This window comes from Thunnus thynnus, chromosome 19 (genome assembly GCF_963924715.1).
Source record: "Thunnus thynnus chromosome 19, fThuThy2.1, whole genome shotgun sequence".
Classification (NCBI taxonomy): domain Eukaryota; kingdom Metazoa; phylum Chordata; class Actinopteri; order Scombriformes; family Scombridae; genus Thunnus; species Thunnus thynnus.
Window position 1 is genome coordinate 29380264 of NC_089535.1, and position 21965 is coordinate 29402228.

Here is a 21965-nt window from a genome sequence, read left to right on the forward strand (position 1 = left end):
AATTTGACTTCTTTTAGGCCAACAAAATAGTATTTTTATTATTCCTTGTAGTGTGGCAGGGACTTTACATTCAGATTCTCATTCTGGAAAATAAAATTTGCAGAAAATATAATTGAATAGTCAACTGCAAAATAATTAAATGTGAAGAAGACACATACCGAAGAACTTTCAGAGACTTCTAGAGAGTGGTACATTGGGGATGGAGGGACTCTACTCTAGGGCTACAATATTTATCTCAGTTTCCTGCAGATTTATTCCACTGTGATTTACTGGATGTAGTCCAAGGTCAGCAGAGTCCAAAAAATAAGTTTAAAAAATCCTTGTGGTGGGAGCAATGAGGAAGAAATATAAACTGTAATTTTCCAAGCAGGCTATATCCTCCATACTCTCCGTCCTCGCCTTTTTCTATTTATATATTTTTTTCCTAATATTTATTTACTTATTTATACTTATTATATACTGCAAGTCTCAAATAGTGTACAATCAAGAGATTAGTGTTTATACAAGGTGGTGTTTGCAGGGGGGTGCATTGTACTTTATAGCTTGACGCTCAGGTCTCCTATTTTTCGTGAGGGACTTAAATACAACATCACCCATGACGTTGCAGAAGGAAGATAAACATGGCGTCGGGACAGCAGTGGGTGTTGGTGGAAATGGTGCAAGCATTTTATGAGGTAATGTTCTCTTCTCGGCGGCTCAGTCGCGTAGAATACTTTTCTGGCGTTTACAAGCAGATTCCTCGTATGTTTAGCTACGTGTTGATGTTAATTTTGTCAACTTCTCAGTCAGGAAGTATCCGTGGCCTGAGGAAGGTGATTGACAGACTCGCAGCCTGCTGCTCCTTGTGTTGCGGTTGATGTAACTTAAGGAGCAGTCAACGCGAGGAGGCAAAGTTTCAAGGAAGTTGGTTGATACTTAAACTATTTAGCTTCATGTGTAACTAGCTACAAAAGTGGAGAATATTATTTTAACCGATTCATCACACGGTATTGCGTTGAAGCTAATATCAACAGCAACACTGAATGTGTAATCGTTATTTAACTTAACCCTTGAAATTGTGCTTCTTGTCAGTCCAGCTGCCAGTGAGCCTGAAGTGATGTAACGCTACTACGGAAATATGAATAAAACAAAATATACAGTGACGTTTATGTTTTTTAAAAACCGTGCAGCTGCTATTTTAGGTAAAGTTTGATAGAAACAGCCTCAGTAGCTACAGACCAAACCAAAAAGCTTGATATACAGAACTGCTCCAGAGAAGCTCTCAGACTCTGCTGATAGCCTCATGTCACCTGCCTCCTCCATTGAAAGCCACATACATTGTTATCCACAGCGATTAACTAACCCTGTTATGAAAGTTCACCGTCCTTTCTATAGGTATATAAGTTTTTTCAGTGTCATTATTTTATAATTACTATAATTAATAAAGATATATATATATATTACTGGAAAGTTCTGTGGTGTAACATCAGAATTCTGTGGAAACAGTAACATACATGACAAGTTCATGACATTACTAACTGGGCTGAACTCTACAGGTGGGTTTCCTATGCTAACACCTTTTACCTTGCTACATGTGTTTGGCAGCTTTGTTCATATCCAGGGCTTCTTGTATAGGATTATAGGTTTATTACCTGAGAAAAACATTTACGAACATGCCAATTTAACAACCAAAATTTCACCCAATATTAAGTGATATGTGAGTTGTGTTGGGTTTAAATGACATCATTAAAATGTATTTATAAAATAAAACAAATTGTTAGGGATAGAATGGTTAAGTTCTGGAATTATTTCCATCCATGGTGCTTTCACAGTCCATCAATTTATGAAGATTGAGTGAGGCATTCAATGTCTGACATAAAGGATTGTTAGCCTAATAAAAAATAAAACCTGACAAGCAGCAAAAGGGATAATTACAGTTAATTATTGGACAACAGAAATAATATTAAAAAATATGGAACGTATTGAATGACATTATTTAAAATGGAACTGGAAAAATATGGATCCAACCAGAGCACCAAGCCCCAGTTTATACACATGTTTTGTTTTTGTTGTTTAAAGTTACCTTTCGAGGTCAGAGGAGCTCAAAGATGAAATAAAATGATTTAAAGATGCAATTTTGAAAAAATATCTAATTGTGATTATTTTGACTGATATAAAAATTGCGATATGATTTGTGATATTAGAGGCAATGATCATTTTTACATCATTGTTGTCATTTTCGTTGAAAAACATATTAAAATGATTATGGTGTGATTTTTTTTTTTTTTTTTGTGGGGATCTGTACCAAAGATGTTCTTAAGTCTGTAGAATATTATAAATAGGTCAGGACATCTCTGCAGCACAACCATTTTTAATTTAAAATGGTATTTTGACACACATTTCACCTTTAAAAAACATTGTGCCCCCTGCTATTTGAATATTGCAGTAGGCCATATAGCAATTTTGATAAGATTTCGATAAATTGTTCAGCCCTAATTCACAGCTTTCATTAACATATGATCTTAATCTGGATATTCAACATGGATAAGGAGAAACGCACATTAATGTAGGTGAATGTGATCGGCCAGCTGTAAATGTAATCTATACAGTGTGGCCACATTCTAAGAAGAAAATCCACCCAACAAGTTGAAAGGTCACCTAACTCCACCTCTTCCTGCTAGCTGCAACAAGCCTGGCAGAAGTAGCAGCCGTAGCTTGAAGAATATGAATGACCCCCATCCACAGCATTGCTTCTCTTGACCTGGGACACAACATGTTGACCAACCCTGCCAAACTAATGTGCATATTGAGATCAAACAAACACTATGTGGGTAGAATCAAGATAACAAGCTGTTATTATTATCAGGTGTAAATACAGAAGCTCATGGGTCAGATGTCATTATCCAGAAATGTTAATTCTGTCATTATACAGATGTTTATGCTAGGAGGAAATGGGACCTAAATGTGGTGAATTTAGTCACCAAAACAATCTCCATGTCTGTCTTCTTCAGGCTCCTGCTTATCACCTGATTCTGGAGGGGATCCTCATATTATGGATCATCAGACTTCTCTTCTCTAAGACCTACAAACTCCATGAGACCTACCGGCTGACAGAGAAGGTAAATTCAACACAGTGCATTGAAAAGCAAACAGCTGTAGTGTTTGTGTATTTGTGTCACCAGACAACTGTTATGTGGTTGTGTGTTACAGGAGAAGGAGGACCTGATTGAGGAATGGCAGCCTGAGCCTCTTGTTCCTCCTTTTTCCAAAGACCATCCCTCCCTCAAATACGATGTCGTCACAGGGTAAAACACATAGGACACCCCTCTGTTTTACTTCCCTCAAACATTGGCTGAAGCCAAATGTCCACAAGGGCCAAGGGTCCACCCAAATGTGCTCATAGACTTCAGTCACTGTGAAGATGTTCTGTCATTCTTCACAGGTGATTCTTTTCAGCTGCTCTTTGCTGGAGGGATTTTGTTGCTCTACCTTCTGCTTTAAAATACTCCAAAGATGTTTTATTGGATTCAGGTCAGGGGACACACTTGGCCAGGTCATAGTTTTCACTTTTTTCTTCTTTAAAAACTCAACATTGTGTTTGGGATTGTTGTCATATTGGAAAATTCCCCTCTTGCCAAACTTCTTGAGACTGGGAGGTATCTTTTCATTAATTATTAGAAACATACTGGATCCCATCTGATCCAAATCAATTCATTTTGGTTTCATCTGATCAAAGAATGTGCCGCCAGTATTCATCAGGCTTCTTTTCATGTTCTTTGGCAAACTTTAATCTGGCAGTTCTGTGCCGTTTTGTGAGTAATGGTTTCCTTCTTGGACGTCGTCCATAGACGTTGACTTCATGCAATGTCCTTTGCACTGTCTGAGCAGTCACTGAAACACAAATTTCCACAGATAATCCTTGTGCTAAGTTAGGAGCAGTTGCTTGTCTGTTTTTCCATGCAAGGTTGCATAAATAGCGAATTGTGTGGGCTTTCATTTTTCCAGGATGGCCACTGCACCTTCTGTTATTGATAGTATGTGTCCTCCTGTACATCCTGACCACTGTTGCAACTGTGTTTTGGCTTCTGTGCAGTAGTCTACTGATGATCTTGAAGTCTCATAATCTGGTTTCTTACTTGTTCATGTAACTCCTCATCATGTGAAGCCATGTTGCATTAGACACAACCCAGGCCAAAACTGAGAGTTGTGGTGTTCACAGTGCGCCATAGGAGCATCAAATGAGGCAGATCAATATCACTTTTAGTGCTTTTGGGTCTTAACAAACAGAAATATGAGCACTGTACAAGAATGCTACCATCCTTATGAAAACAATCACATCTGAGATGAAAAAAGAGACTGGGACAAAGAGCTCCATTATGCAAAGCCATATGTGCTACAAATAAATAGATTCCTACTAGTGAATGTGATCCCTGGCCTTGCTTTTCTTTGCTAAGCTCCATTATCGGGGGGTTGTACTTAGTCACTTTAAGTTGCACAGAAGCCTCAGAGTGGTCCGTTGTGGAACGACTGCGGGATGGGCTGAACATGCTTTTCATGTGCGAGAATATCTTGTTATATGTTGATCAGAAGACTGTCAGCAAAGTCAAGGCAATGATCTGAGACAGCTAAACTTCTCTGGTAGAGTTATGCAGTAGGTGAAAATGCATGTTTCATGGTCATGCCCTGCTGTTTCCGTAGCTCTGCAAACTGTCACCCACAGTGTTGAGCTCTTCAGCTCCATCAGCTCCATTACCATGTCCTGTGTGTCCTGTGTATCAGAGATAAATCCAGTCCATGTCCATCCATCCAAATCCTGTTGTGAACTCTGACTCAAGCCACTGATGTAGTTGTATATTTCAGTGATGCTGTGTTATGTGGACAGCTTTCTTCAATGTGTCGTTCAACGGTTCCTGCTGACGTGGGAATGTCTTTTTATTTTTTGATTTTATTGTCTCTTTGTTTGGTAAGCCATCAAACAAAATCTCTGAGCTACAGAGGAAAGCCTCCTTAACACAGTTGTGCTCATTAGGGGCGGCTGTGGATCAGGAGGTAGAGCGGGTCGTCCACTAATCGGAAGATCAGCGGTTCGATTCCCGGCTCCTCCAGTCTGCATGTCGATGGGTCCTTGGGCAAGATACTTAACTCCTAATAGTGCCATCAGTGTGTGAATGTGTATGAATGATTAGATTTCCTCTGATGGGCAGGTTGGGACCTTGCATGGTAGCCCCTGTACACATTCAGGGTATGAAGCTGAATGGGTCATTTATTGTGAGTTTTGCAGCCACTGCAGGTTCTTCTACTTAATGTCATCTTATTTGCTTTTTTTAGCTTTAAACCACATATCATGTATTTCTTTTAAATGACAAAAATACATGGTAAATTGCAGACCACACTACACACTATAGTGGAAAATGATCACCGGAGTGTGTAAATGGTGATTGAGTTAAAAATGCATAACACTGTTTTATGCTCTGTCAGTCAGTGTTAAACACTGTTTTTCATTCCAGCCCTCCCAGCCACAAAATCATAATCAATGGGAAAGAGTGCACCAACTTTGCATCATTTAATTTCCTGGGTCTCCTGGACAACGAGCGGGTTAAGGTCAGTATTTTGTCTTTTTAAAGACAGCACTACTTGTAATTTTACTGAGTGTTTTTTATTTTGCATCCATGTATGATTGGAACATTGAATACATTCCTTTCCCCTTTTCTCACAGCAAAAGGCTTTGTCATCTCTGAAGAAATATGGTGTTGGAACATGTGGTCCAAGAGGCTTTTATGGAACTTTTGGTGAGTACAAAAAAAAAAGAAAATAAAAAACAGAGACAGTGTCGACCATGTGTTTCTTAAGGTTTGGATACTCTCACTCCAATATGTGTTAAAGTGATGGGCCCTGGGTAGAGCTGTGGTAGGATGAGCTGTTAGCAGTCAGTCGTAGGCTGCAACCTTTCTCGGTCAAGCATACTCACCCGCAAGCTTAACGCTGTTACATCTTCTTAGAGCACATCCACATTAGGATGTTTATTTTTAATGCATCTTAATCCATCTCTCTGTTTCAACCCTTTGTCCACACTAAGCCAGCATATTTCTGGTGTCCATGGTGTATGAATCTTAAAACACCACTTTATGTTTCACTGTCACTGTTCACTGCTTGGTGGGGGGGGGGGTGATCACTTCTCTATGATCAATCATCAAATATCAGTATACCTGAAAAAACAGTGCAGCTCTGTCAATAACCTGGATTTATGTTGACTTGGTCAGATGACATCACGATTATGACATAATGATTTTATCATTATGATTTTTCATTGTTTCTCTAACAGATGTTCACCTGGAGCTGGAGAGTCGTCTGGCCAAATTCATGAAAACAGAAGAGGCCATCATCTATTCTTATGGCTTTGCCACCATCGCTAGTGCGATCCCTGCCTACTCCAAGAGGGGAGACATCATCTTTGTGTAAGTACTGTCTCTGCTAACAGGTTTGAAACAATACTGAACCAGCAAGCAGTGATCAGACTGAAAAAAATATTTTATACAAATCCACTGTAAAATGTCACATGACCATATGTTCATGCCAGTGCATGAATATACTGTATGGTCATATAGAATGTGATTCTGCAGTATTTGGTCAAGTACTGCTTACCTGCTGACGGCATCTTTCAGCTGACAATAGCCGTGTTCCCATTATACTATTTTTATGCGCATTATGAAGTATCACATTAAAAAAGCTTCATGGAAACACCAGAATTCAAAAAAAAAAACTTCCTCAATTTTGCAAATAATTTTTTACGCTAGCTTGAGGTGGATTTTGGAAATGTCGAATAAGAGTTCTTGCACAAAATGGGTAACGGAAACACATTTGTGGAATAAACATTTAACTCACATGACTGATCAGCTGTTTCCGCTCTTGGCGTCTTCCAGCGTCTCCAGATAGCATGAAGCATGACCAGCACTAGCTAACTGAAAGAACAATCACAACTTGCCCAATTGAAACAAATTCCTGAAGACATCTCTCCATTTTTCTCTCTAATTATATATTCTGTCTATAGAGCTTTAAGTTAAAAAGAACGTGTGGGATTTGCGTCCCATCATTTTGTGTTGTGTCGTTGGTTATATATCCAGGGATGAGGCAGCCTGCTTCTCCATCCAAAAGGGCCTTCAAGCATCTCGCAGCTATATCAAATACTTCAAACACAACGACATGGAAGATCTGGAGAGGCTGCTGAAGGAGCAGGAGCTGGAGGACCTGAAGGTCAGTACAGGGCTTAAGCATTCTTACTGTATGAAGGTAGAGACGAGGGAATGACTGATAGGCAGGACAAAAGCACACAGTGTGAGAGGTGGGCTTATAATGGCCTAGCAGCGTTAGGTTAATCTTGGGTAGCTTGGGGTGAAGTAAGGAGTGAATTTGTTTGCATGTGTGTGGGGGACATGTCAGTGTTTGTAGACCTGTGTCAGGGTTAAATAGCAGGAGAATGAATGTGTGCAGATTACTATAGAAGTACAAGTGTGTTATGTGTTTGTTGCTTTATGACACAAATAAACACTGTGAAAATAGTTTGGGGATCAGGGTGTAGTGGAGTTCTACAGCAGACAAAGCAGATGGATGCGTAGGGTGGGGTAAATCCTGCACATAAAGCTTTAGTGCAAATATTATTTTTATCCCATTTCTCTCAGCTTTTTTACCTAAATGTTCTATATCTTACTTTCTTTTCTTTACTTTCTTTTCTTTCTGTCAAAGTCTCATATACTAATATCTTTTGTTTCTGTTGCAGAACCCTCGTAAGGCTCGAGTGACCCGGAAGTTCATTGTAGTAGAGGGGCTGTACATCAACACTGCAGATGTCTGTCCTCTCCCTGAACTGGTAAAATAAATGCACTTTAAAAGCTACTTATCTAACTAAAACGGAAGCAGTCTCTGTCTGTCTGTCCTTCAACTTTCTCGACAAAATAAACTTAATGACCGAAAGCCTGGTCAGTTTATGAATCCCTGTATAACTGCTGTCAGTAGAGCCATGATTAAATAATCATTAAGAGCCATCTGCAGGCCCATTCCTAATTTGTGGACATGACATTGTTTAACTCATCAATCATTTTTGAGGCTGTACTGTTACTCATATATCTTGTTACGTGTCTTTGAGTCAGTGTAAAGGTGTTGTGACCACAGTTTATGATGTAAGAAGTCCTGATTTTTGAGGACATTTCCTTCTGTTTGTAATCCTGACGACTTCATGTTGAGAACATAACAGTGCTGTGTATGAACATTTAACATCATGTAACTACTTCAAACATCCAACTGATCTCTAGCTGAATCTTTGCCTTTTTGATTCACAAACCTTCTCTCAACAGTACATTAAAAGCTGCAAAGTAGCCAAAGTTGTTGAGCATTGAGAACTGATGTTCTGTCATCATCTGTAGTCAACTGAGCAATCAGGTGGTACATCTGGGAAATATGCAAATGGAGTAACTCTACTCTAACACGTGCCCCTTGCCTCATAACTTCATGATTTGTTTGCCATTGATGCTCCAGCAGTCCAGGTAGCCATTACTGTTAACAATCAGCAGTATGTGTCAGCTTTACACAGGTCTAACAGTCAGCTTTCGATTCCTAAACTTCAGCTTCATTACTTACAAACATGGAAACTATATCTAATATGGTATGATAGTATTCCACGTCTCCAATTATTGTATTTGTGTAACTTCCAGGTGAAGCTGAAGTACAAGTACAAGGTGCGGATCTTCCTGGAAGAGAGCATGTCTTTTGGTGTGTTGGGAGAACACGGCCGAGGGGTCACAGAGCACTTTGGGGTCAATGTGAGTACACTCAACTTGAAATAAAGAAAAACTGTACACTTGCACAGTAAAGGTCCAAGCAGCGTATCAGAAACTGTTCTGAGAAACACTTGAACCTGAGAACAGGTTGTTACGTAGTCTCTGCTGTGGTCATAAGAGTAGGTCAGTATATTATAGCACAGTGACAACGTCTTTCCATTTTTTTTTGTTTTTAACATTCTTATGTTTGTGGTATGATGCTATGCCTCAGGCCTGCACCTGCCTACATTCATCTGGTGTGCAGCAGCGTTTTTGTGCTGATGAACTGCAGTGAACTTATTGGCTCCAATAAAGATTTATTGTAATCATGTGACTAATATATTCAATTTGATCAACTTTTTCAATAAACAAAGATGGCCTAAAATCATATAAGCCCTCATTGTCAGTGTTCATAGAGTTAAGACCGCAGCATGGGTCGTTTTAGCCACACTCTTAGCCTCCAGTCTGGCTGCATTGAACCTGTACAGCCTGCAACGTAGCTTTATTGACAATTTTAACCTGTTCTGGAAACACTCAGCCTTCTTCTGTTGTGATGGCGTTCACCCCAATGGCCTAGGCTCACACACTTAAACTGACAATTTATTCTACTCAATCTGGAACTCTCCCTCACCCTGACAATCCTCCATTGCATGTCCACTCCTGGTCACTCCGGTCTCTCTCCCCTACAAACCACACTAGCTCCCCTTGTGGTTAGAAGAGCCTACTATTACCTCCCTTAGCATATGTAGCTCTACACTTAATTATTTGGACTACTGTCTCCTACTGTTAATTTCTCTTGGAACTATCATCTCCGACCATAATAATACAATGGACAGCAACCACATCAAGGATCTCATAGGAACAACTTCATATCAGTCTCTTTAAAAAGTAAACTGATTCAGTAACAGCCCAGAGACATTGACTAGGCCACTTTTTAAGGTATGTTCACTTTCTAATAAGACATTTCTTATTAATGACCTTATTATGGAGCGCAAACTGGACTGTATGTTTAGGCCCCATAACTATAGTTCCTCCTACTCCTGTAGACAAGACAGTGGGACTGCAACTATTTTCTCATCTGCTCTTGCTAGCAGAGACATATCTTTAGGTGACTTTTGTTCGTTTGAACATCATGCCACTATACTCAGGTGTGGTGGCACTGTGCTGGTAGTAACTTTTATACAGGCCCCCCCAAGCAACGCTCCCTCTTCCTAGCCGACTTCAGAATTCTTATCTATTATCTGCAGTAATCATGATAAAAGCCTTATCAAAAGCATTATCATAAGTGATTTTAACCTACATGTGGACAATAAGTCAGAGTCCAAAGCAATGGAATTTTTAAATATTCTGAATCATATGGATTTTACTCAGCATGTCACAGGTCTTGCCTGCTATGTGTGATCATTTTTGTTTTACCCTGCACAGCACAGAAAAATACAGAAACCCTTGTTAAAAAATGGTGTCTAACCCCTAAGTTTGCTTCAAATTTCATGACCTGTTAAGAAAGCATACCAGCAGTTATTTTACCCAATTCATGTGATGATCTGGTAAATCAACTAACTACAAAACTTTGATCAACAATTGACACTGTTGCCCCTGTCAAACAAAAAAAGGAGAAATGGAGAAAATTCCATATCCACCGTGACATTTTCCAGGAGCATCTTGGTGTGTACAAAAAGGCAATCAGAAATACTAGACTCATTTCTCCAAACTGATCAGTGATAAACAGAGTAATCCAAAAATCCTCTTTTCAACAATTGACCAGGGATAAGATAACCACCATCAGGTCTGGTATTACTTAGCTAAGGACTGATCTCTTTTGCCCTGGTTGACACTGAAATTCTTCTGAAGGTAGTATCCCAGCTTAAGCCCTCCACTTGCCCTCCTGATCCCATCCCCACCACCATTTTTAAAACAACTTTAACTATTCATCACATGAGATCCAAGCTATTATTAACTATTCTTTACAGACAGGTGTTTTTCTAACCACAAATAAGACTGCTATGGTGAAACCCCTTCTCAAGGAAAAACAACTTTGACTCATCTGTATTCAGCAATTTTAGACCAATTTCTAAACTTCCATTTTTAGGCAAAATTTTAGAAAAATTAGTTTTTAAGGAGCTAAATTATCTTCTTACTTCAAGATAAAGATGACACATGGAATTTAGATCCAGACTACACTTTGTCAGTGTAGGGTATATTTGTCATGTGTCTCATGTGTGGATTGATAATCTAGTACCATCTCTGCTCCATGCAGATAGATGACATCGACCTGATCAGTGCTAACATGGAGAACGCTGTGGCCTCCATTGGAGGCTTCTGCTGCGGACGCTCCTTTGTGATTGACCACCAGGTAAATACAACAGGGGTTTTGTTGATGCTGGATTAAAAAAATGACTGTTTAAGAATGTACCAGTTCACTAGAGTTGAAGTTTTGATGAAGTTGTTAATCAATTGCACTTTACCTCTGCTCCACTTAAAGGTTTGACACTGTATTATCAGAAAGTAACCACACGCCTTGACTTGTCATAGTAGGAAAGGAGCAGGTTGTCATGCAGACTATCGGTAGATGCTACAATTTACTGATGTTCCCTAAACTTTAGAGTTTAGGAGAGCTTAACTCTCTAAACTTTTTCAATTCATTCTCTGATGGTAGTTCTTATCACTATGGATGTAATCCCACCTCTGACCACAATGTGGGTTGCATTGGCAGAGTGGTGCTGTCTGTATTTCCACTCGTTAACTGCATGGGCAGAAGAAGAAGCAAATTAACATTGTGGAAGCAATGTTGTTTATAAGGTATTATTATATGTTTCTTGAGAACTGCTCATCCAAACAACTTCACACATCGACGTTGTACTTCCTTGAATCCACCTGCCAGGTATGAAGTAGATTGGATAAATGGTTCTCAAGATGCGTGAAGGACATACATACAGACAGACAGATAGAGATTCCTTGCTTTATATAGAGAGATATGTTTCTGTTGATCAGTGTGAAAATACTATTCCTACAGACATCCATATGATAGAGTAAAAAGTAACATCAGCGTGTCTGTGTTTCGTAGCGTCTGTCGGGCCAGGGCTACTGTTTCTCTGCCTCCCTGCCTCCCATGCTGGCTGCTGCTGCCATAGAGGCCCTCAACATCATGGAGGAGGATCCAGGTACTCTGTTTTTTTTTACAGCTTACTCCTCTTTATCTTTCCGTTTTGGGTCCTATTTACCTGAACTATACCTGAACCTGTCTGAGACAGAATATTATTACAGGCTTTTCAATTTCCATTTTCTAATTCCCCCTGTTTATATACATATTTTTTAGTAGACACAGTTGTGTTTTCTTTTCTTTTTTACCTGTTTCCACTCATCTATCAATCTTTATCTGCTTTACAGATATTTTTACTGTTCTGAGGGAAAAGTGCAAACATGTTTACAAGGCGTTACAGGGGTAAGTTCCACACCATGATATTTTTTCTGTGATTACAGTCTGTCAGTGTGGGTTTAAATACCTCACAGTAAAAACACTTTCATAAAAAAATGTTTCATAAAGACCTCTATGTATATGTGAAATTGTCTAAAAATTTAAATTTGATTCTTGCCAGCAAAACTTACACAAAGGGGGATATTAACAAAGCATTTGTGGCCCTCCTGTGGGCACTAAACACTCCAATTGTGTTTTTCATTTACTAAAGGACGACACAGAGTGGCACCTCTGAGTATAGTGTGTTTGATCTTATACAATCATTATTTAAGTGGCTCCTGTTCAGAGGTGCAAAATATGGGAGGTGGGAATGTTTATTCATACAAACAGCTACTGCACTGCCCACTCACAGAAATGATCTCTGATAAATACCAGAGAAAAGCAGGTGTAAAACTTTTCTCACAGCAAATGAAAAGCTGCTGTAGAAAGTTCCTCTACGGCATAAAAACAATGCAGAAGCCAGTTAACATTCACATGACTTTACCTTCCTGCTTCTCTCAGCAGCCTCCTGTTTATTTCTGTTGTAATGTAATGATTCACCACAACTTTAGTTCAATGCAATACGACATAGACATGTTCATGTTTTGATCTGTTCACAGCAATAATAGGATGGCCTTTTCCCATCTGATATAAAGTGGTAGTCCTCAGTTTGAATCTATCACATCTGAATAATGACAGCACTAGGAGTCACCACTGTCCCGTAGACTGCAGCAGTGAGCATGTAGTGAAACTAATCACGTCACAGTTTACAGGACTGTCATGACTCAGAACAGCTAATGTCGCAGCTACCATCTACTTTACTTTTTGACTAAAAATAACCTTTTTGTGCAAGTTGTAATAACATGATTTTTTCAATTTAAACATTTACATTTAAGCATTTGGCTTCTATCCAAAGCAACTTGCAACAAGGCCTATAATGAATTTTTTTTTCATCACGTTGGTGGAAATGGGCTTTCCATAGCATTATATTATGTCATAATTTCAGTTTTTTCTTTATCATCCACGTATTACAGAACTCCAGGCCTGAAGTTAGTAGGAGTACCATTGGCTCCGGCTCTTCACTTACAGCTGGAGAGAAGTTCAGGCTCCAGAGACTCTGACATGCAGCTGCTCCGCACTATTGTAGATTATGTAAGTTCTCCTTTTTCCAGCAGAATACATCACACTCCTGCACCATAGGATATTGAAAGATGATGATGATGATGATGATGATAGTATTCTTTTAATCTCTATACTCCCAGGCCAGAGGTAGCTCTTTGATAACAATTTAACTTTGTCATATTTGGTTCTTATGCCCTTAACAAAAAATGTCCATATGTTAGAAATCATAACAATTTATTGGCTAAAAATACTGTAGATATATATATATATTTCAAATTCTCCTGCATCTGTAGAGAAATTGATGATGCGCTAGTGCAGTCTGTCTTGAGTGTCTCACAGTAGTTCCCATGTTTTCTGTATCAGTGTTTGGAGAGACACGTGGCTCTGACTCTTGCTCGTTACCTGGAAAAAGAGGAGCGATATCTCCCTGCACCCAGGTAAGCTGTATATCACTGCTGGAGATACTCTAGCATATATACTGATCATATACTAATTAAATAGTGACTTACTAATAGTTCCATAAACAGTTTCTCACATTTTATTTTAATGATGGTTAATTTTTACCATGTAACAGTAGTCATAGTGGGACTGTGGTAGTAGAAGTGTTGTAGTAGTGACACCAGCAGTAATCTTAACAGTCATGATATTAATATTCCTGATGGCAGAGTAAAAAGTTACTTTGTTTATTGCTGAAGAGAGAGAGAGAGAGATAATGACTTTATTTTCTTTGAGCAGCAGATGTTTTGAATCTGCAAACATTTTAAAGGAACAGGAAACTCATAATCATGAATGTGAAGTTTACTACATGTTAGTTGTTTTGCCATCAGCTCTTAAAAAAAGCATTGAGTTACTGTTACTGCTGCTCCTACATTGTTCCTCTACCTCAATGTTATCATCTTTATGTCTTGCTTCAGACACTGGGTTTGAAGTGTGTTGGGCTCTGTTTCATCACAGGGAAAAACACTGCTCCACCTGTGTGTCTCCTCTGATGTGGGATTGACAGTCATCAATCTAATCAGTGTTAACAGACAGTGACTTCACCACTTCTGTGGAATTTTGAACAGTGCAAAACTATTACGGTTGAAACATGTGCATCTGATGCATTTATCACCATAAAATTTCCACAGAGTTTATTGCAAGTGAGAAAGACAAAGGATATGTGTGTGCAAAGTGAATTTCAACAACTGGATACAAAGCAAATTGACTTGGTTAAGCTTTTAGTTTAGATACAATAAAATCAGCGATTAAAGTTGCATTTATATATAAATGCATATTATCTCTATCATGTAAATTGTTGCATTATAATGCACTAACCCTAAAATCCAAAATAGTTCTTCTATAAAGACCTGCTACCTTATGATAAAAGTTATGTTATATAAAAAATTCAAACAAATTCTAATGTCAACAATGAACCTTTAAAATCATTAAATAGTGTTTCATTTTCATCTTTACAATAAAGGATGCTGTCTTTTAGGAGAATTATCTTTTAATAAAAACAAATGAAATACTTTTTTTTACCACAAAATGCAGAGAGTTTCAGTTAGTTTTAACTGCCCTGAGTATTGCCTGCAGGCTTCATAAGTACAGCCAACAACTTACCTTTGTTGTGTTTTATTTGAGTTGTGAGCACAAGGTAATAACTGAAGGACACTTTCCTCATGTCTGTGCTTTCACAGGAAAGACTTTTAGTCATTTCATTTCAAATGTGTCTTAAAACAACAGTCAGGTGTCCAAATGAACAGTGAAACATATTTTTCTTGCTGTAATCATTCCTCCTGTTCATACTGACCATTAGAAGATCCCTTCATAATGTACTTACAATGGAAGTGATGGAGGATAAAATCCACAGTCCTCCTTCTGTGCAAAAATGTATTTAAAAGTTTATCTGAAACTAATATGAAGCTTCAGCGTCCAAATGAGTCAAATTAAGTAGATATCTTTCAACGTTACAGTCTTTTTAGTGCCAAAGTTCCTGACCTAGTTGTTGTTTTAAGACACACCTGAAAAATTGTGAACCTATCTTATAAATGCTTTAAGTATATCACATGTATTCCTACATATGGATATGGAGGAAACAACTCTAAATAATCTCCTGTAACTTAAATTGATGCATCAATGTAACAAACTCTTCCTCTCTTACATCATAATAGTCAAACATGGTATGTGTGATTTACTCACTGATTGCTTTTAAGTTGGGTCTCTTGAAGTTTAAAGAAAATATTTCAATAAAAAGGTTTAATTGGAAAAGAATGACAATATTTATGAAGATGGTAACAGAGAAAGGTGTGGTGAAAGTGAATCATGGAAATTTGAGTGATTTTGAATCAAGATAAGACAGGGAGGAGATGGAGGAAATTTAACAGTAGAAGAATATATGGGACACATGAGTAAAATTATTGTATGTACATTATTTAACTTATGTAAATTTTTCATAAATCACCACCTTATGATAAGGCAGAAGGTGTAAAGCTCAGTGAATTGTTTCACTATGGAAATAAGTGTGAAAATGTTTCAATAGAATCACCCCTGTACATGTTTTTAGTCTTGGTATTGACTGTTGCACCTGTGTGTCCTCAGCATCAGAGTGGTGGTCACCATCGAACAGACAGAGGAGGACATCCAGAAGGCTGTGTCTTGTATTCAGGAAGCAGCTTCAGCCATCCTCAAATGACAGCACAGAGTTCATCCCTGCTGAATCTAAGCAGATATACTGGAGTTTTAGAAGCAGTCCACTCAGTGGACCGGGTAGGACATCACTGTAAGGGGAGCACTCCCAACCAGACACTCTCATTCACAGACTGTGAGCTCTGTACACTGAATGTGTCGTGAGGATCTTTACTGATAATTACACATTTTATATCGCCTAGCCTTGCTTTTGTTTGTTTCTTAATAATTATTTGCCTTTGTTCTCATTTATCATGTGTCATATTCATACTACATGTACTACATGTTTTATATTGTTATGAATGAAAGTGTTGGCCTTCTGCAGGACTGTCATGAATGAATGATAATGGCTTCAAGTCACTAATAAAGAAAATCAACTGCAGTGAAAACTAAACTTGATGTCCACAGACCAAATGACTTGTTGCTTTTTATGTACTGACCAAAGAGTAGACACTGTGCTCATTGTTTTATTTAATACAGTATGTCTGCAGTGCTCTAGTACATCAACTCTGCACATGGGTCCTGATTTTATATTGCCACTAGTTGTTTTTTCCTAAAATAGACACTGACTTTTACACCAGAATTTTTATTCTTTGTTTTTCAGTTGTGTTTCCAGTTGTTTTTTGTTTTGGATTTTTTTTTTTTTTTTTTGCATTTCTGATCCCTTTACTTTTATGAAACATAAATACATCTGATTTAAATTAAGTTGTGGTGTTTGTGGGCTTTTTTTATGGATTGATTATACATCTGGTTTGAAAGAGAAAACTGCACACGCCTTTTTAGTTGTGCAATTTAGGTTTTTGATTCAGGTATTCCAACAGCATGGTCTGAATAGGTTTCAATAAGACACAGTTAACAGTCCATCCTCTGTAGAAGCATATGTAAACTGAGTTTCCTATTGGCAGACCAGTGTCGTTTTATTTTTTGTTATTAATATGCTGCCAAAGCCCCTACAGGTTTTCTCCTTGTCAATGGCACAGTTGTCAACTGTCTGCAATGCTCTATTCAATACTAATACATGTATCTGCAAGGACAGAGAGCTAGTTAAAGTAGTCGAGTATTGTACGCAAACGGGCAGCTCCGGGTCTGAAAAGTGAAGCCAATATGGAAGTGCCTTAAATCTGCATTCTCTAATGGCCAGCAGGGGGCGACTCTACAGGCTGAGTCCGTTTGGATAGAAGTTTATGGAAAATGACCATGTTTCTCACTTATTTCCTCAGTAAACACTTTCCTAATGAGTTTATGGTCTCAATCGCCAGTTTCAATACAGCATGATGTTCATTTTGTAGATTATGGCCCCATTTAGAGTAAATCACGATAAATCAGCGTATGTTTAGAACTTTGCAACGTTGAGATTGACGAGTCGCTACCACAACGGTGTGTTGGACCCTGGAGAGCTCCTGACCAGCGAGCTCCACACTCTCGTCCAAATATGGTCACTTCTCTTCACCTCTGGCTCCAAAAAAACAAGATGGTGACGGTCAAAATGCCAAACTCGACGCTTACAACGGGAGTCCACAAATCAATGGATGACCTCACGGTGGCTGTGTCCATCATTTTCATAGACTATGATTGCAAGTCCATAAAGTCGGGCGCTTCCTGATGCTGTAAATCTCTTGCAAATAAAGATTAAAGTGTCAAAAAATTGCCACTGTCCCAAACCAGTCCCGTCCCCAAAGCCCCAAGAGCCCCCCCAGTCACCAAAGCCCAGTCCAAGGTGGTCCCATCATACAGATATGGTTGGGATAAAGGGATTAATAATACGTAACAGAATAAAGCATAACAAAAGATGAGAATGAGTATGCAAAAAAGTTAATAAAAATAAATAACTTAATGATTTTTTAATTTTTTTTAAAGGTGAGAATAGAAGGGAAAGAGAAGTAGGTGAATAGAGTAGGTTGTTGAGTGAAGAGGTTCAGTATAATTGTTAATTGTATGTCTGTGTATGGCCTGTGAATTATTGCGCTTGTAGAATGGTAGAAATGAAAATAGTTAGTTAGGTTCCATAACTAATCTGTTGCAGACCAAGTACACCCCTTCATGGCAACAGTATTCCCTGATATTCCCTGATGGCAGTGGCCTCTTTCAGCAGGATAATGCACCCTGCTACACTGCGAAAATTGTCCAGATATTGCTTGAGGAACATGATAAAGAGTTCAAGGTGTTGCCATGGCCTCCAAATTCCCCAGATCTCAATCTGATCGAGTATCTGTGGAGCCTGATCCATGGAAGTCCCACCTCACAACTTACAGGATTTAAGGGATCTGCTGCCAACGTCTTGGTGCCAGATACCAGAGGACACCTTCAGAGGTGTTGTGGAATCTATGCTTCGACAGGTCAGAGCTGTTTTGGTGGCACAAGGGTGACCTACACAATATTAGGCAGGTGGTTGTAACGTTGTGACTGATCAGTGTATATAAGCCACACTGAACTGTGAGTACACCACCTGCAGACTAGTATGTGCTGTGTTAAGAAGACTCGCCTCTGGCTGAAACATTACAATGGTAGTAAATTAATAATCAACAGTTATTCTTTCACAAGACACTTGATACAATCTGTTCCATATTTCACTAAAGAGTTTGTGCACTTACTCTGAATATATGGAGGCTAAAATTTAATAAATACCCCTGACATATGACAATGCATAGACATGCTTTATTTCAATTTATGAAAAAAACTTAACTTAAAAAAATTAACTGAATAAACATATTTTATAAATCCAAATAATTTTTAAAAAATGTATCTGGTCCAAATTTACCGGGGTGGGGTCTTGGGTTAGGGGACATGGATTTATGACCTCATTGTATCTAGAATCCTGGCTACAGCTTTAGCTGTCACATAGCCTAAATGTATTGATTCAAAAGTCCAATATTTCCCTCTGAAATGAGTAAAAGTATAGTTACATAGGGAAATACTCAAGTGAAGTACAAGAACCTCAGTATTGTATTGAAGTACAGTACTTTGTAAATGTACTTAGTTACTTTTCACCGTTGATTTATAGTTCTCTCTTTATGGCAAGGATGAGAGGTAAAAATCTGTTCAGGGTCCCCCTAAAAGGTTTTGGTCAATACTGCTGTTAAGCACAACTGAGATACAGATTTAAATTTAGAGATGTTTCCCTTAGTGCTGATTGGTTTAAGTGTTCATACATCTGCAAGTGCACATGCTGTCACATCACTGGAAATGCATGTACATGTACAAAGGTATGTATGGGCTCTTTGCCTCAGGCTGAAACACATCCAACTGGTTTTTAACCTGTATTTTATCACTCTAATCATGATGATATAAGAAAGAGGCTGATGATAGCATTAATCTAATGAATTATGAAGTCAGCACAATCATGTCATAAAACATGAAAAAGAAAGAAAAACAAAAATAAAATAAATTTTGTTAAGTCAGATATTAGGAAATTGTTTTCCACAGAAGTCACACACAGTCATTACAGTTAAGTAATTGTCAAATGTATGACATAAAAAAGACATTTGAACTTAACACAGCTGTAAAAATAAATAACAATATCAATTCTGAATTTATGTTTGTATGACTACTTGTAATGTGTTGTCCTACAAAGAGTTGTTTAAATTGATTTTTTTTACCTAAAGCAACCGTCAAGGTGAAAATGTATTGTTTGACAAATGTTACACTGTCTCAATTGAAAAAATGGGGAAAACATGATATTAATGGAATTAAATCAGGTTATCTGTTGGGATTAATACGAGTATAATGTTGAGTTTGTTCATTCTTGACCTTGGACACAGTAACTTGACACAAACGTCTTCACAAATGACTTGTAGTTTTGCAGTATGCTGGTTGTGAAGCTGCTGTGGTTCTGTCTGTAGATGGGGCCCTCTGCAAAACCTTCTCGCACCTCTGTGTGCGCGTGTAAATGCGTGCGTGCGTCCTTCCTGAGCTCGAGGAGGCCACTCTGGGACCAACAGCTCCGGAGGAGCCGCGCGGCTCTCGACGTCTCTGCCGGACTGAGCAGGAGATGAACGCGGCTGTGTTTTCCTCTCTGAACCCGCATCTGTCCCGTACCTTCATGTCGGACTTCTCTGTGACCTGGAATCAGAGCTTTCTGTCCGGACCCGGCTGCTGACTTAGAAAAGAAGAAAAGGTGAACATCCAACAGAGGAAGCTCGGCTTTTTAAACTGGATGAAAGTATCTTGAGTCAGATTTTTGATATTTTGCTGCACAGGCTGTGAGTGGATTCTGGCGCTATGACCACCTCCATGAAGAGTCTGCTCTGGGTGCTTTTCCTTGCTCCAAATCTGAGATGCGACGGTAAGTCTCTTTCATACCGCAAGTTTCTGAAAGACAGAATTTAAGACTTAACTGATGTGCTGCACAACATGTAGCCCAACAAGAAGATAGTGATTTACAGCCAAGCATAATATTCCTGTGATCGGCTGCAGGGTTCATTTCAGGAACTTGAGAAATAGTTTCTAGCATACCCCTTTTCTTCATGCGTTGAGATTATTTTACACAACAGATGGAGTTTTTCCTTTTGGCTTTTTCTGGTTGCAATCAAAATAAAACTCAACAAAACTGTACTAGATCCATTGTGGGGTTTGGAGCTGGAGATTTCACATCCCATCTGCAGCAAAAGGATCATAATTGCTTTACATCAAGAGATGGCATCCCTTTAAACCTCAACCCTTTCACACAGTTTAATCTCTATTTCAGCTACTTTAAAGCTCTTTATTCACCGTTTCAGTCTTGTTTAATTTGGATTTAAATGTCGTGCTTACCCCTTTAAGTTATTTGTTTCAGGCACATTTCACCTTCATCTTTAAAATGTTTTAGATGGTTTTAAGGGGGAGTGGGGGTGGGGGGAATCTCCCCCCTATAGCTTTCTGTGACTACTTAAACACTCTTTGTCCTCTTTCAACTTGTTGACATGTGTTTCAGCTTCTAGTCTTCATAAAAAAAAGGTGCTTGTGTCAGACTCAAAGGGCCACTGTGTCGTTGTCATGTTAATTGAATGCATAGCTCGAGGTGATCTCGCGTCTTTGTCAGTCATGCTAATTCATTTACTCCCCCTGCGGGGGGTGAGAGCTGTTGAGATTTCCTGTTTTCAGCTCTGAGGACTTACCATTTGGTATGAAGTGAAAGGGGCATGGGGGGTGGGGCGCAGAGGGCTAAATCATTAGCACTTTCCCTCTCCTTTCCCCTTTTTGGTTGTGCAAGCAGCATTTCTTCCTATTTCTATGACCTGCACTCAGGACTGGAGATACAGTGTGGAGGGGTCTTTGAAGGAAAGAGACAAGATTAACAAGTTGAGATTCTTCCTCTAAAAGAAGTCAAAAGGCAGCTCTTGTCTATACTCTATATGCTAGCTTATTAGAAATTCAAATGTGTCAGTTATCAAGTCACCAAACTGGTCTGGGCAATATCGCAATATTAATAGAGAGAAAACACTGTTATTTGAAAAAAACTCTTACGATAACTGCACATGTGAAATGAATGTTTTCACATGTGTATGTGTACATGCAAGCCGGTATAATGATTTCTTTCATGTGTTAAATGTATGAAAACCGTATATGTGGATTTTTCACATTTCAAATGATGTTTGACATGTGATATTACATGTGATGTTCTGTATTTCACATTAGGTATTTCTGTAAGTCATGTGCCTATGAGAAAATTTTACATCTAAAATAGGTTTTCACATGTGATAAACATGAATTGTTTCACCTTTACATTCACATGTGCTTTACTTGTAACATGTATCTCAACATGTAGAGCTGCAAAGAACAGTCAATTACTTGATTAGTTGACGACTGTTAAATTGGCAACTATTTTGACAATCAATTTACCATTTTGAGTCATTTTTTAAGAACAAAAGTCAAAATTCTCTGGTTCCAGCCTCTCAAATGTGAATATTTTCTGGTTTCTTTAATCCTCTGTGACAGTAAACTTAATATCTTTGGGTTGT

The 21965-nt window shown here is 38.6% G+C and overlaps 2 protein-coding genes across 2 annotated transcripts in view; both read left to right on the plus strand.

Annotated features, from left to right (window-relative positions):
- The first annotated feature begins 582 nt into the window (after nucleotides 1–582).
- Nucleotides 583–16734, plus strand: sptlc1 (serine palmitoyltransferase, long chain base subunit 1). Its single transcript, XM_067574249.1, has 15 exons — nucleotides 583–674; nucleotides 2991–3098; nucleotides 3190–3284; nucleotides 5487–5580; nucleotides 5696–5768; nucleotides 6302–6434; nucleotides 7101–7230; nucleotides 7754–7843; nucleotides 8685–8792; nucleotides 11047–11142; nucleotides 11854–11950; nucleotides 12177–12231; nucleotides 13278–13395; nucleotides 13729–13802; nucleotides 15943–16734. The coding sequence occupies exons 1-15, from the start codon at nucleotides 621–623 to the stop codon at nucleotides 16034–16036; spliced, it is 1419 nt and encodes a 472-aa protein (XP_067430350.1). The 5' UTR covers nucleotides 583–620; the 3' UTR covers nucleotides 16037–16734.
- A 3138-nt stretch (nucleotides 16735–19872) lies between these two features.
- Nucleotides 19873–21965, plus strand: part of ror2 (receptor tyrosine kinase-like orphan receptor 2) — a 64834-nt gene continuing 62741 nt past the window's right edge. The window contains exon 1 of the mRNA XM_067574449.1: nucleotides 19873–20311. Coding sequence (XP_067430550.1) covers nucleotides 20248–20311 — 64 coding nt within the window. The 5' untranslated portion in view covers nucleotides 19873–20247. The remainder of the gene's footprint in view (nucleotides 20312–21965) is intronic.